The 15,047-nt window shown below is 44.1% G+C and overlaps 1 protein-coding gene across 4 annotated transcripts in view; it reads right to left on the bottom strand.

Annotated features, from left to right (window-relative positions):
- htr4 (5-hydroxytryptamine receptor 4) overlaps positions 1–15,047 on the bottom strand; it is a 159,224-nt gene that overhangs the window by 29,835 nt on the left and 114,342 nt on the right. For 3 of the 4 annotated variants that reach the window (XM_026185333.1, XM_026185317.1, XM_026185309.1), the window contains exon 6: positions 12,317–12,918. In XM_026185333.1, coding sequence (XP_026041118.1) covers positions 12,317–12,918 — 602 coding nt within the window. Of the gene's footprint in view, positions 1–12,312; positions 12,919–15,047 lie in introns of those variants that run through there. The other variant, XM_026185326.1, reaches the window with a different exon arrangement.

Genomic DNA, 15,047 nt, shown 5'->3' with positions numbered 1-15,047 from the left:
TGGTTGTTTTTACATCACTGCCTGGAAAACCACTCCAATGTAAGCTCCGATGCATATGCAATGAACACCAGCTTCAACCTTTCAACCTGAAGGATGAGGGAAGGAGCCAGATCTGGCAATCAGGAAAGGATTTTATCTGGATGTAGCCACACAGCTTGGGTTAAAATCCACCAAGGTTAGAGGGCTCACAGAGGGCAATAAACCACGCTGCTAACGCCGCTCGTGCTCATGACCTGATGGACTCCTCTGGGCTTGATGCTGAAAGCATCGCAGCCAGAGATCCACCATGACTGCAGAGATGAATGAAATAAAATTCGGACCAGCTGGAAACACAAGCTGGAGTCTGAGGTTGAAATTCCAGGTCAGCAGGTGCAAGTGGTCTGAATGGGAATTCCATGGAGTGGCTGGAAAATAGGAGCTGCACTGGAGACACTCCAGAGTTGGATAAGAAGAACGCTCTGAAGGGAAAACAGGGATGGTTTTTAGATCCAGATGCAACAGCCTCCACAAAAACGTCCCACAGAGACGGCAGCCAGGACGATGAGACGGAAAACTGTCCAACGGTGTCAGACATGGACACGAGTCCGGCTGTTTCTGGGTCTGAATACATGATGCTGCTTTAAAGCTGTGGCATATACACGGCAAGGACAGACACAGTCCAACAGTCCAGAGACTGGACACATACGGGCCTCCTCCTCTAGCCTCTCCACTATAAGCTCCTCCCACCCCTTCAAGGTACACCTTGTCCTGCCTTTGTGCTGACATTTCATTGATTAGAATTTTTATAATAGTTAAGCAGTGCCCACAGTTGAAGCCATCAGCTCATCACACATCACTGACGTGCGGTTGCTTAAAAATGGATTGGTTTGCATTTATATAGCACTTTTCAAGGCACCTAAAGCACTTTACAATTCATTCACTCTCACATACACACACTGGTGGAGGCAACAGTTGCCGCAGCTGCCCTGGGGCAGACTGACAGAAGCGAGGCTGCCATATCGCGCCATCGGCCCCTCTGGCCAACACCAGCAGGCGGTAGGGTAAAATGTCTTGCCCAAGACCCAAGGACACAACGACCAGTGGCCTGCAGTTGCTTGAAATCATGCTATATTATTCACCTTTACCTGAGCTTGGAGTCTTTAGATCAGACTTAAATTCAGCTGACTCCTCTCAGCTTAGCCTATCACAGGTTGTTACTGAAGCTGTCATATGTGCAGGCGGAGCCTCAGTGTGAGCAAGTGCAGTAGTAGCTGCAGCTGTGAGTCCGGGGCTGAATGCAGCCGACAGCATTGTCAGCATTCATCCCGGAGCTTGTAGGCACTTCCTGTTTGGATTTTCTCTGATTTTGTTTATATCTGCAAGACAATGCAATCCAGACACACACACACATATGCAGCTACACACATGCAGACAGACAGACAGACACACACACGCAGACAAGCAAAAATGTAGATGTGAAACATGATGCAGAAACAAATATAGGAACTGGAACAAGAATGCAAAAATACAAATTTTGCATCTCTTTTCATCATCTGCAGGAGTGCCCATGGAAAGATACACTAGCCACACGCACACGGGACAGTGTGTGTGGTATTGCTTCAGGTTAGTGTCTGTGTAAATTGTGTAACCAAACACAGGGACACACACTGAAAATGTGCCGTCAGTAGGAGAGAAGCAAACAGGGAGAACAACAGGAGAATGGCAAAAAGAAAGAGATGAAAATATGAAGAGGGTGGAAAGAAATGGAGACAAAACAGGAAGTATGGAGGAAAGGTGGAAAAGTTGAAGAATATTTGTAGAAAAACAGAGCAAGACACAAATGAACGAAAACCATGGCACAGTGAAGGGGCTCAGAGCCTGCGCTGTTAATTCAGTAGCTGTGAGTAAAAGTCACCCAGAATAAGTCCACTCACTTAGGTCTTTGTCACTCAGTTCTACCTCACTCGGGTCTTTGGTAACAAGCACGGTAACTAGTTATTATTCCAAAATCAGGAACGCGTTAGTCGTTACTGGGATTTAGATAGGCTCGTTACTCGTTACTTCATGTGGTGGCTATCGCGGAGCTTCCACAGATTCAGTAACATTAGCAAGTGGTGGAGGCCAGCAGGTGGAGGAGGGAAAGTGGACGCAGAAGGAAAAGAGACCCGAGGCGAACTTCAGGTAAGAAGTTATGACCTGCAGTCTCTCTGGGTCAGATATGAACCAAGTTTAGGTGGAGTTTATTTTCGTTATTCTGACTTTTTCCGTACTGCGTGATAGCTAGCATATACAGCTATCATAGCTAGTTTCTATACAGCTGGGTGGGTGCTATGATGTTAACGATGTTAAACTTTATTTTGTTCATAAGTTATTAGAGTTGCCAACTGTCCCGTCTGGTATTCAGAGAAAATATTACGCGTTTCTTATTGAGGTGAAAAGGAACAGTTTGTCCCGTAATTCAGCTACAATGAAAAAGGCACAAAGCTGGAGTTATTCTGTGTCTTTGCTGCACAGCTGCCTCTTCTTCTTTCATTCTCTCACCCTCCCTCTCCTGTTTCTACTTCAATCATGAAAATCAGTGATCAGCTGATCCGCTTTTCTCTCTTGTTTGTTTATCGCTCACTTTGCGCCAGAAAGAGGAAACCAGCCGATGTCGCGTTAAACAACAGCAGCACGTTTGATCAGCTGTTGTTAGAATTTATTTAATATTACTTTCTAGTATCAGCTGATGTTTGCTGGAGCCACAGCTGCAAAAAAGCTGCTGGTCATGATATGGTTTGGTTATCTGGTGAGAGGGAAACATGAAGATGAAACCAGGAGATGTCCTTACTGAATCACCAGAGCTGAACAGGTGATGGAGAAACAGGTTTACCTTTTAGGTGACATGAATGAGTTGAAGGGAAGTTATGAACTGTTTCTGAGAGACAAATAACACCTGGATCCTTTTTTATGTAGCTGACAGCTGGTAACTGTGCAGGGGCGGGTCTAGCAAAGTTTTGCCAGGGGGGCATGTAGGGCATTAACAGGGAGAGGGGGGCACAAAGAAATACTTTTCTTTCTTATTCTCATTTAAAATGTCTCGCTTTTAAAAAATAATTATCTGAATCTTACAACAAACGATTGATAGATTGATGCATATATACCATCAAAACAGTGTACATCACTCTCACAACAGTGTTTATTTTCATTCAAAGGCTTTATGATTTTTCCTATAATGGTGGGCCGGTCTCTAGTCAAAATGCCCGGGCCAATTTTCTGTCCCAGTCCAGCCCTGTATGCAGCTCATCTGCAGTCTGGTGTTACCTACATCTTCCTATTCAGAAGGCAGAATTTCCGAATTCTGAGTACAATCGAAAGCACCACGACTGCAGTTTTTGTGTTGGATGTAAAAGGCGCACATGACGCTGTGACGTAGGCTAGAATCATGGCAGCAGTCAATGACGGTCCAGGCGTGGGGTTTCTCTCATGGAAATATGCACATTATCTTTTCCTTTCTATTGGTAGGTGGCACAGCGCACTTGTGGCAAGTAAGCAAGCTAGAAGACTGACAAAGTTATGGAAGCAACACATTAACAAGAGAAAAGAGTAAAACCAAAGTTACTTTCCCTAGTAACTAGTTACTTTGAAAGTAACGGGTAACTTGAAGTAACTGAGTTACTTTTGATAGAAGTAACTAGTAATGTAACTAAGTTACTAATTTAAAGTAACTTACCCAACACTGATTATGACCTAACAGTTCTACCTGCACAATCTAATAGAAACAGTTCCAATGAGGCAGAAAATGGCCATTTTGGCAGCAGTGCTCAGATCGACAGTTTTTATTCTAAGCAACGAGACGCACAAAGCAGAGGCCAAAGGTGAAGATGTACAGCGTCTTCACCTTCTTTCATTTCGTTGAATTCTTTAATGAAGTCAGAATTAAACTTTCATGGAAGATTTTGTCCCTTCTCCCAGATCTGTCACTGCTTCCACAGCGTCCTGCTCTGAATAACGCTCATCACGTCTTCATTTAGAAAACTTTGACACATTTGGCTGAAGACAGCCTGAGGTGGTGTGTCTCAATGTAACACGCTCAGCTGCATCAGTCACATAATAAGCACATCAATAATCCCTCTCTTAATATGATGAGGCGCCGTGTTGAAATGAGCCACTTTTCCATCCAATATGAGATGCTAATGCGCTGATTTTCTCCATCTGAAAAGACAATTAGCTGCTAATTGAAGTACAGTGTTTCAGTGTTTTGTGCGTCTGTCAGAGGGAGATTACCCTCGGCTGTGCGTCGTTGGAGAGTGCCTCATGTTTTTACAGAAATACAAAAAGCTGCAGAGGAATTCTGTATGTGGAGAGAAAGACCGAAGATGACGTTAAAAAACATCTCTAAGTGTGAATATCAGAACAGTTCTCTCAGACACAGATACAACATTCATTAATCAGCACGAGGCCCTGGAGTCATTACCGGGAACATTTCTACAGCTTTGGAGGTTCGTTTGAGGGAGTGATACAGGCTTAAAAAGCATCCTTTAATAAGCATTAAAGAGATGTCTGGTCTCCTGGGACCAATAAGTCGTATGGTCGTATGATGGAGATCTTCTCAGCCATGACTTCTAAGGGACAAGCTGGAGCTATCAGGAGTGGACCACCACACGTCCCAGTGGATACTGGACTACCTCACAGGACGCCCACAGTATGTGAGGGCACAGGGCTGTGTCTCTGATACGCTGGTCTGTAGTACGGGGGCCCCACAGGGAACTGTGCTGGCACCGTTCCTCTTCACCCTCTACACTGCAGACTTCTCCATGAACTCCCCACGCTGCCACCTACAGAAGCTCTCTGACGCCTCTGCCATAGTCGGCCTCATCACAGGTAAGGATGTCTCAGAATACAGACTGTGGACTCTGGACTTTGTGGACTGGTGCCAGCAGAACCACCTGCTGATCAACACCGGGAAAACCAAGGAGTTGGTGGTGGACTTCCGGAGACGCAGACCCACCACACTGGCACCGGTGAACATCCAGGGAGTGGACATTGAGAGTGTTCACCTGGGTGTTCACCTGAATAATAAACAGGACTGGAGTCACAACACTAATGGTCTTTACAGGAAGGGTCAGAGCAGACTCTACCTCTAAGGTCTTTTAGAGTCCAGGGAGCGGTTCTAAGACATTCTATTACTCTGTGGTGTCATCTGTCATTTTTTACAGTGTTGTATGTTGGAGCAGCAGTTTATCGACAGCTGAGAGCAAGAGGTTGGATAAACTCATCAGGAAGGCCAGCTCTGTTCTGGGATGCACCCTGGAGCCAGTGCAGGTGGTGGGAGACAGAAGGACTCTGGCCAGAATAACTTCTCTGAGGGACAGAGTCTCCCACCCCATGCATGTAAATATTGCTGAACTGCAGAGCTCCTTCAGTGACACACTGCTGTATCCTAGATGCATGAAAGAGTGTTTCCGCAGGTACTTCCTCCCTGCAGCTGTGAGACTGTACAATCAAAACTGCTCCCAACAAACATAGATGTTCAGTGCTGTAACAACTTCTACTGTTATAACTTGCACATTACTTTTCTCAGTTTATATATACACTCACTTATTGGAAGTTACATGTCTACTTTTTAATGCACAGGTACAATACACAATCTGTACTTTTCTAATTATTCTAAATATTCTTAACTATTTAAACATCTTTCAGTATCCTGCTCTGTTTGCACACTACAACCTGGGTTAGCCACTTATCTGTACTCTAATTTTAATAACCTACAGTACTCTGGTTTGGTAACTATTGTCCATGATGTAAATATGTAAGAATTGTGTTTCTGTTCTGTGTCCTGTTCTGTTTGTATATGTGTGTTTTTGCTCCTGATACAACCAAATTTCTCCTTGTGGGAAAATTAAAGGATTACTCTATTCTATTCTATTCTATTCTATTCTATTCTGTTCTATTGTCCACCTCTCACCGGCTAGTTTGTGATGTTTGGTGTGTGAAGAGTCTGCTAGGATCTGCTGCTGGAAACCAAAACCACCCGAAGGCTCATCAGCACCAGAGACTGTACACGGAGGAATGAAGCTGACGTCACACACCAGTTTAAACTCTTAAAATCAGCTTTTAGAGCCAAAGGTGGTCGTATTTGTGATGAGGGTGGACCACGAGGCAGGCTTTGTTAGCATCCAGCTAAAATGACTCCCTGGTCACCATCACAGCACCAACCCAGAGGTAAATTTTGTTACCATCCTCAGAAAAAGCCCACAAACTGTATTAACTTGGCGTTATATTCATAATTCATGGCAGTGGCTCGTGTTTACACCATGATCTGGATTTCCTGCCTCGCCGTTGGTCTGCTTGTAGCTGCTGTGTGTTTAACCACCTCTGTGACTCAAACTCAACGTGTCACTAATGATGGAGATCTTCCATTAAGTCAGGGTAAAATATACTTCAGGTCGCTGTCACGGATCCAAAACAATTAAAAATATTCGGATATTAAATTCTGAAATATTTCCATTCATCTTTCATTTCCTCAGGATGCTTTTACCCTCCATCTCATGTTCTTTACTCTTTTCTTTCTTCTTCTCGCTTCCTCAGCCTTTGTTCTGCACCTCCTCTTCCTCATTTTTCTCGCCTCTTAAATCGCACCGGCTCGTTTTAACTCCTTACATTCTCCCGTTTGGTTCTTCTTCCTGCTTCCTTCTTCATGTTTCTCTCTGTTTAAATAATTTTCTCATACTTATTTTCTTCCTGTTTTTTCCTTCTGCACAGTCAATGTTTTTCTGTTTTCATCTTTGTGAAGAGTTATTTATCCAGTTTGTTCTTTCAGCACCAACGACTTTCAGATATATGACCCCAGAGACCTGCAAACACTCTGCAGGCTAATGTGTGTGTGTGTGTGTGTGTGTGTGCATAGACTATAAGTATTGTGTATCATGTTTTCCTTCAGCTGCTTCATCATAATCAGAGTGTGTATCAAACAAACAGCTGATCTTCACTACACAATAACACATACATTCATCATCTTATTTTATCGTCAAAGTGAAAACTGGACCAGTCTGCTGACTGTGCATGCAGCAGTGAAGCCTGATGAAGAGGCCAGTAAAGAATAAGAGACAGTGTGAAACAGGAGCCAAAGCACAGGTTGTGTTCACGCTGCTGTCACTGCGACAGGTTTCCTCTGTAACTGTGTGCAGCTCTGTGTGAACGGAGCGGCTTGACTCAGTGTTTGTGTCCTGGTTATGTCTCGGCTGGTTCTAATTATTACCGTCAGATCAAAACAAATTATAAGTCCCAGCTTGTCTTTGAGACATTCATCTTCCTGCGTGAAGCTCCAAACTTTCTTCTTCTTATTTATAGAATCTAATATGTTTGTGTTCATCCACTATATGTGATTTTTTTCCACTAGATTTATTTCCTGTAGCAGGAGCGAGAAGTCACATAACTTCCTTTGTCTCTTCGTATGCGTCAGCTTCCTTCACCTCCACGTTTATCAGCCGTCTCAGTCAAATTCATAACTGTACAGTAACAACGGGACAGTAACGGGCCATGTCATTATCTGCCTGACTGAGTCGTGACTTTCCTGCAGTCTGTGAATAGCTCTGGTACAGAGAGCACGCTGAGTTGAACCGGAATGAACTCCAATCAGAGCGAATGAGCGCCGAGCGCCGCATCTATCGACACATCATTTCCCCAAAAGGCAGCTTCCATGACGTCTTCCTACACATGGCCAATTTGTTAGATGAAGTGACACCTATGCACACACACACACACACACTAAGATGGACCTGGTGACAGCACAGGCTCGGGTGACTCTGCATGGAAGGAGTCGCTGAAGACGAATGTGTCGTCACTTCCTGTGGATAATGTCAGAGCGCAGCGAGAGCTCGACTCAGCGCCCTGTGTGAATCAGACACGTATTAATCCCGCCGTGGGTCTCGCTCCAGAACACTCGCTGTAATGTTACAGACAAAGAAGCCATCTCAGAGCGTGCTGACACACCTCTGGCATTTGGCAGTGATTCCTCCTCCAGCTCTGTCAGGCTAAAGGTCTGCTGTAAAATCCAGCCAGTGTAGGCTTCAGGGGGATCTGTCATCAGGACTGGAACATAATATACATAATTGTGTTTTCATTAGTGTGAAGTCACCTGGAAATAAAAACCACGGTGGTGTAATTACTGCTTTAAACCTCACAGAGTGTGAAACAGTGCAGTGGTGGAAGTGACGCCAGTCTGCTTTTCACATAAATAAACCCGGCGGGTATGATGAAGATGATGAACAAGGTGTACACCCACTCCGTTGTATTTGATGCTGCGATATGTTAACACAGCCTTATGCGATTTTAATAACCGCGTTCCTCCCAGCCACTTTCGCTCTGACTATTTAAATGAATTCACTTCCTGCATGTTGCGGCACAACAATACCAGCAACAACAATACCCTCTGACCAGCAATAAGCTTATTGCTCACATTAACATCCACTTATTCATAAAAAGATTTTTGAAGACAGAAAGAAAAAGAAACAGAGCAGAAAATGGAAATGTTCTTTGCCTCCATTCTCCCCCCGTGCCTGTTTAGTCCATGAACGATTAATCAGTGAATGACTTCCTGTGTAAACACTGAGCACGGTGTCACCTCACAATGCTGCACCGCAGTACAAAACACAAAAACGCCTCAAAGCTGTGAAAACTGCTTTGGCCTGTTTGACTTCATGAGCCAATGAAGGAAGGTGACATGGGGGTTGTGCCCCATGCTCGCAGGTTGTTTTGCTGACCGTGCATGCAGTGGTGAAGCCTGATGAAGTGGATAGGTACCTCAGGTTACGTTTATATTCCTTTACTGTCACGACGTTCAGGAGGAAGATTACTCAGGCTAAACTTTAATCAGACTCATGTGAGGACATGAAAAAATCCGATCCCAAGCAACAACACAGGAAGTAAAACCAACGAGGAGTGACAGAGTGAATAGCAAAGGCACACACAGACTAAGTGTCGGTGGCTTCTGACTTCCTGTCTGAATAACAGGCTGTGGCGTGTTTCATGATGTGGGCCACAGCCCTTCAGATACGGTTGAGTCTCCGCCCAGTCATCGTCAGGCTCAGGATCAATGATTACTGGAGACGTCTGTCCGGTTCTTTTTGAGATCTGTTAATCTCACTTAGCTGGACTTCTTTATTTTTTTAATGTCATTTCTAAACCAGACTGAACATATATGATTATTTATATTAATATTTCCACAAATAAGAGGTGATGTGCGATGTCACTGATAAACACGTGTTATTGCCTGCAAGGAGCTTCACATGAATCCAGTTTTTTATAGAAAACCTTAACTGTCCCACAAAGACAACCACTGTAAATGTAATCTGATTACATTACTCAATGAGGTGATCAGGTGATAGGACTGACACACCTGCTCTTCTGTCTTTGCACCAAGAAACCTGTTTTAATTTGAAATTTTTTCATTATTTTACATTTAATTTTGATTTTATTTTAAACTACTTTGATTATGTAAATTGATGTTAGTTACTTGATTATCATCTCTCACACCCAAAGTGCTTTATCTGCGATCAGTGAATCAGAAGCTGATTCGAGTCTCACCATCGCAGACAAGGTGATCGTTTACCTGCAACATGATGCTAAATATTAAATATGGATGCTGCGTCTGTTTCCTCCATGTCTTATCAGCCATATTAGTTGTGGGAACAGCAACAACAGGTAATTCTGGTAAGAGTGATGGTAATAAGCTGAAAATGTTCTTTAGCAGTGTGGAGCATACAGAGTACGACACAGAGACATGAGGAGGACAATCTTGGATCCCAAAGGGATCCAAAAGAAAAAGAAATGATGGACAGAGCGATGCATCATTTAAATGTCACCTGCCAGGTGTGTGCAGATGTAGCTGGTATCCTGGGAATCACATTTGTATGTTTAGGTTCTTTGTGGGTGTTTGAGCGTGACTGTCAAACTCTGAAATGTGGATATTTTTAATCTGAGAGGTCACACAAGCACCAGATACAGTATAGTATACAGCAGCGGTCCCCAACCCCCAGGCCTCGGACCAGTATCGGTCCGTGAGTCGTTTGGTACCGGGCCGCGAGAGTTGAGGCTCTGGTGTGAAATGTATGGTTTTCAGGGTTTTTATCGGTTTTCAGCGTTATTTTGTTATCGTTTTTATCGTTAACTCGGTTTTCCTGGGTCTTTTCACGTGTGTTATGAATAAATCTTTTTTTCGGTACCGGTACTAGTTTTATTTTGTTGTATTTATCCGCGACACCTTAAAGGCCAGTCCGTGAAAATATTGTTGGGCATAAACCGGTCCGTGGCACAAAAAAAGGTTGGGGACCGCTGGTATACAGTACATTAGATCACACATTGTTGTGCCTCCACAGAGCCCACAGATCCTGATCATTAACCAGGGAGCGCAAAACTAACTGACTAATGAATGTCCTCCAGTCCAGAGGTGGTGCTGCACGGAGTGTCACACCAGGAGGCTTAATTATGTGTTTGTGGTGAATAACATGCCTATAACACTGGTATTACAGTCAAATATTAGTACAGGATAAGTACAAATATTTTAAAAAGTCACCACGCAGGAAATCCAACTTCTAATGACGTTCATTATGGAACGCCATGGATTCTTCCTCCCGAAAGCAAATAACATGCGCTGTTGGAAAACTGTGCTATGGAGGTATAGAATATTAATATGAGTGCAAAATTAAATTTAGCATGCAGTTCTGCAGACTAAATTTAATTTGATGTTAAGTTTGAACATTTGTGGATGAAAACAGTTTGATTCCACAGTGGCAGGAACACAGCAGAGCTGACAGGAAAGACAGAAACGCCCCGCGACTCAAACATGAAGGCTCCAGCAATATCTGACATCTATGTGTGTGTCCTGCAGAGAATGAACAGGTATGGCAACGGTTGAGAAAACTGAAACCACACAAAAACCGTAGCTCACAGTCGTGTAGAGCTCAACGTCTGCCTGAGCAGGAGTTTGCTTCACATTCTGCACACAGCACCTGAAATACTCCTGAAATACTCCTGAAATACTCCTGAAATACTGCACAGCACCTGAAATACTTCTGAATTACTGCATAGTACCTGAAATACTACTGAAATACTGCATAGTACCTGAAATACTCCTGAAACACTGCACAGTACCTAAAATAATCCTGAAATACTACACAGCACCTGAAATACTCCTGAAACACTGCATAGCACCTGAAATACTCCTGAAACACTGCACAGTACCTGAAATACTCCTGAAACACTGCACAGCACCTGAAATACTCCTGAAATACTGCATAGTACCTAAAATACTCCTGAAACACTGCACAGTACCTGAAATACTCCTGAAACACTGCATAGTACCTGAAATACTCCTGAAACACTGCATAGTACCTGAAATACTCTTGAAATACTACTGAAATACTGCATAGTACCTGAAATACTCTTGAAATACTACCGAAATACTGCATAGTACCTGAAATACTGCATAGCACCTGAAATACTCCTGTATACTCCTGAACCACTGCACAGTACCTTAAATAGGAGGTAGGCAGGATTAAAAGGAGTGTGAGGAGCTAAGAACACCTGGGCTGAGGATAACGAAGGGAACAGAGGGACAGAATCTGTATGAACCTCTGTCCGGCGGCGATGAAAGGTGTTGCAGATGTAACAACTTCCTGTCTTTTTCTTAAACATACATGACTCATATTTCAGTCACATAAACAGCCTCTGCTTGATGATTTGACCCTTCCAGCAGAAACAGGACTGCACTGCATCATTTGTCTTTCCCAAGCACAGATAAGATCCTTCTATTAAAACACACTGAAAAAATAACATATTCAACACACGTGTCCTTATTGCTGTTAAACACGTTTCTACCTTCACACACTGAATTAGGTGGACAAGTCAGAAGCCAAGGCAGCGTTTGAGTGTGCAGGGACAGGAGAGGGTACTTACAGAGATAAGGTCGTCTCTAACACACATGGAAACACAGTTTTCTCAATTCAACCCAGGCGTGATGAAAGATTACTACTGAAATACCAATAAACAGAAATACTGCAGTAATACACTAAAGTCTGGGGTGACTGTAAAACCCTGCGCTACATGTACCAACAAGCTACATTGAAACTTTAAAATGCCTGCGTGCACCAGATGTCGTGCAAGTTTTCCTAAATGTTCAATTAGTTTTGAATGTTTTCCCAACATTTAGAGAAAAAAGGGGCAACAGCACCCACACCCACAGCATCCAGGTCAAGCTTGTCTGTGTGCAGACCAATAAACACTGTGCTGTATGACTGTAAATGGGTGGGCTGAGTATGACTGCACACCTTCGGTCTCTGGGTGGGACAGGACTTACTTGAGCACGTGCGTGGAGCCGTTTATCTGCGTGGCCGTGCACGGAGCGCCGGAGCCGAGGATGGACGGTCTGCGGTACCTCTGCCTCCCGCAACACAGGATGATGAGGAAGGCACGGCGGAAGGACTTGTTGAGGAACGCGTAGAGGATGGGGTTCAGCATGGAGTTGATGTAGCCCAGCCACAGGCAGGCAGCCCACAGCTGTTCGGGCACGGTGTAGTCTATAAAGGGGTCCACAACATTGGTAACGAAGAACGGCGCCCAGCACAGGCAGAAGCAGCCCATGATGATGCACAGCGTCTTTGCCGCCTTAGTTTCTGTTCGCATGCGGTGGTTGCGCTGATGGTCGGCAGAATCCGGTGCACTGGCGCCAACCCCACCAGAAGTCCCGGCGGCACTGGTACCAGCTCCTCCGGCCCGCTGCAGCATACTGATCTGCAGGGCGTGCGCCCGGGCTGTGATGTAGATCCTCTGGTAGGCCAGCACCATGAGGACCAGAGGGATGTAGAAGGCCACCAAGGAGCAGGTGAGCGCGTACGGCTTGTTGACCATGAAGACGCAGGACGTAGTGTTGCTGCTGTTGTTGAAGCGCCGCTCGTTAATCTGGTGAAAGAGCAGGGAGAAAAGTCAGTGCGCACACAGGCTCAGCTCGCTGCTGCGACCAGCTGACCTTGCCGTCCGTAACATGCGACCAGCTATTCCACTTTATCTGTTTTTCTCTAGTTTTACTCTTATTTCATTTGACCTTTGGTTTTAAATTCAGTTTCCTGGGTGAATTTTCTTACTTGAGTTCAGCTTTTACTACATTCATCGTTTTTAATGATTGTATGCAGGGCACGTGTCAGAGGCAGGAAAATCTGTGCAGGATGTCTGTCTCCAGAAACTCATCCATCAAAGCCCGTAATGACTGAACTAACGGGGACCAAAGCGCTCTCTGCAGTCGTTCATTCTAATTTGATCATTTTTATTTTATTCTAGTGCTTTTAGAATAAAAGCACTAGAATAGTGCTTTTAGTTTTCAAGAGTCTAGTTTGTCTGTTTGGCGTGATACGGGATTTGGGCATTTTTAGGAAAAGCACTGAACCTGCTCAGTGACCCATGATGTGATCAAAAGGTCCATTTACAGTGTAGAAACACGGTATATCTGATATTTATTCCTATAAAATATGCTGCTTACATTTTGTTGGTAGAGTCTTGCTATGCTCTGGTTCTGATGCTCAGGAAGGCAAAAAAATAGAAAACTAATCATTGGCTGTCAGGTGAGTTCCTTCCACAGTGCAATGATGTGACATTAATCATGGATCAAATCTTTCTTCAAATACTACACGACTCCTCGCTGTACCACTTATAACAGCTCCATTTACAGTCAGCAAAACTCCGGGGACATTCTTATTTGCATGTGTCCTTAAAATGTAATTAATGTAAGCATGCAAAGAAACTTCCAAACTCCTATGAGGACACGTCGGTCTAATTTATGAAGTTACACAAAGCTGAAATGATCAGAATATTAAAAGAACATTATGATAACAGTAAATGTTAGTATGGCAGAGTGTTTCAGAAAAAGCTCAGGTGACACAATGAAGGAACACCTGAAAGACTCAAACCTCACTGATGGAAATGATCAGGATAAACCACAGAGCTGTCTTCATAAAGTCATCAGCACATCAGAAACAGCAGTGACACGAGCCCCAGCTGCCTGACAGGTCTGCACAAAACACTCGTTTCCACGTGATCTGTGCCAAAATCACTTGCAACACTCAGCAGCTTAATGAGCCCCACGAGAGCTGCTGCCACAGTGTGAGTGTGTGTGTCTATGACTTTATGTGTGTCTGTGTGACCCCGGTCCTTGTGTTGACAGGCAGCTCAGAGAAAGTTTTGCTGGCGTTTCGATGAAGATGGACGGGGTGAGCGAGGTTAAAGGTGGCAGGGGACAATCGCTCTCTCTTTCACAGTCTCCTCGTGCACTCGCTCTCTAACCTTCCCTCTGCGTTTGTTTTCGGTCACACACACATGTGAGAATGATTTCTGCAATGCTCATGTTGTTAAAGACTTTATTTATCAGACTGTTTATGACACCAGAGCCCATCACCTCTGAAAACAGCGAGCAGCAACCGAGACAGCTGGAGGAATATAAATGAGTGTGTAAGGCAGGATGGACACACACACACACACTCACACACACAGACACACACACTCTCACACACAGACAGGGACACCCACCCACACACACACACACACACACACACACACACAGGGACACACACACCCACACATCTCACTGACTGTGTGGTCACGTCATGGCTACACTGCATCACCTTACACTGACTGATCCACTCATCACAGAGGTAGTAACCTGCTCTCGCCTGAATCAGTGGATTTATACAGACTGACAGTAAATATTAGGGCTGGGTATCGTCACTGATTACTAGAATTGATTCGATTCCGATTCACAAGTTCCTGAATCGATTCGATCCACGATTTGATTCAATTCGATTCGATTCAATTCGATTTGAATCTGGGAAATCTTGCCTCAGACAGTCAGAAATATTAGAATTCAGATCAGTACATTTACATATTGTTGCATCTATAAAAAGGAAGCTGACACTTTCCAGACTTTACCAAAGGTGTGAGCGTCACAGCAGATGCCTTTGTGTCAAATTACTGAAGATAAAACACAGAAAAACATGAAGATGATTTTATAAAAATATTCTGCAGTAGATCAAAAACGAAAG

The sequence above is a fragment of the Astatotilapia calliptera genome, chromosome 2, assembly GCF_900246225.1.
Source record: "Astatotilapia calliptera chromosome 2, fAstCal1.2, whole genome shotgun sequence".
NCBI classification, from domain to species: domain Eukaryota; kingdom Metazoa; phylum Chordata; class Actinopteri; order Cichliformes; family Cichlidae; genus Astatotilapia; species Astatotilapia calliptera.
The sequence above is the reverse complement of the archived record's forward strand: the minus strand, read 5'-3'. Positions and strand labels throughout refer to the sequence as shown.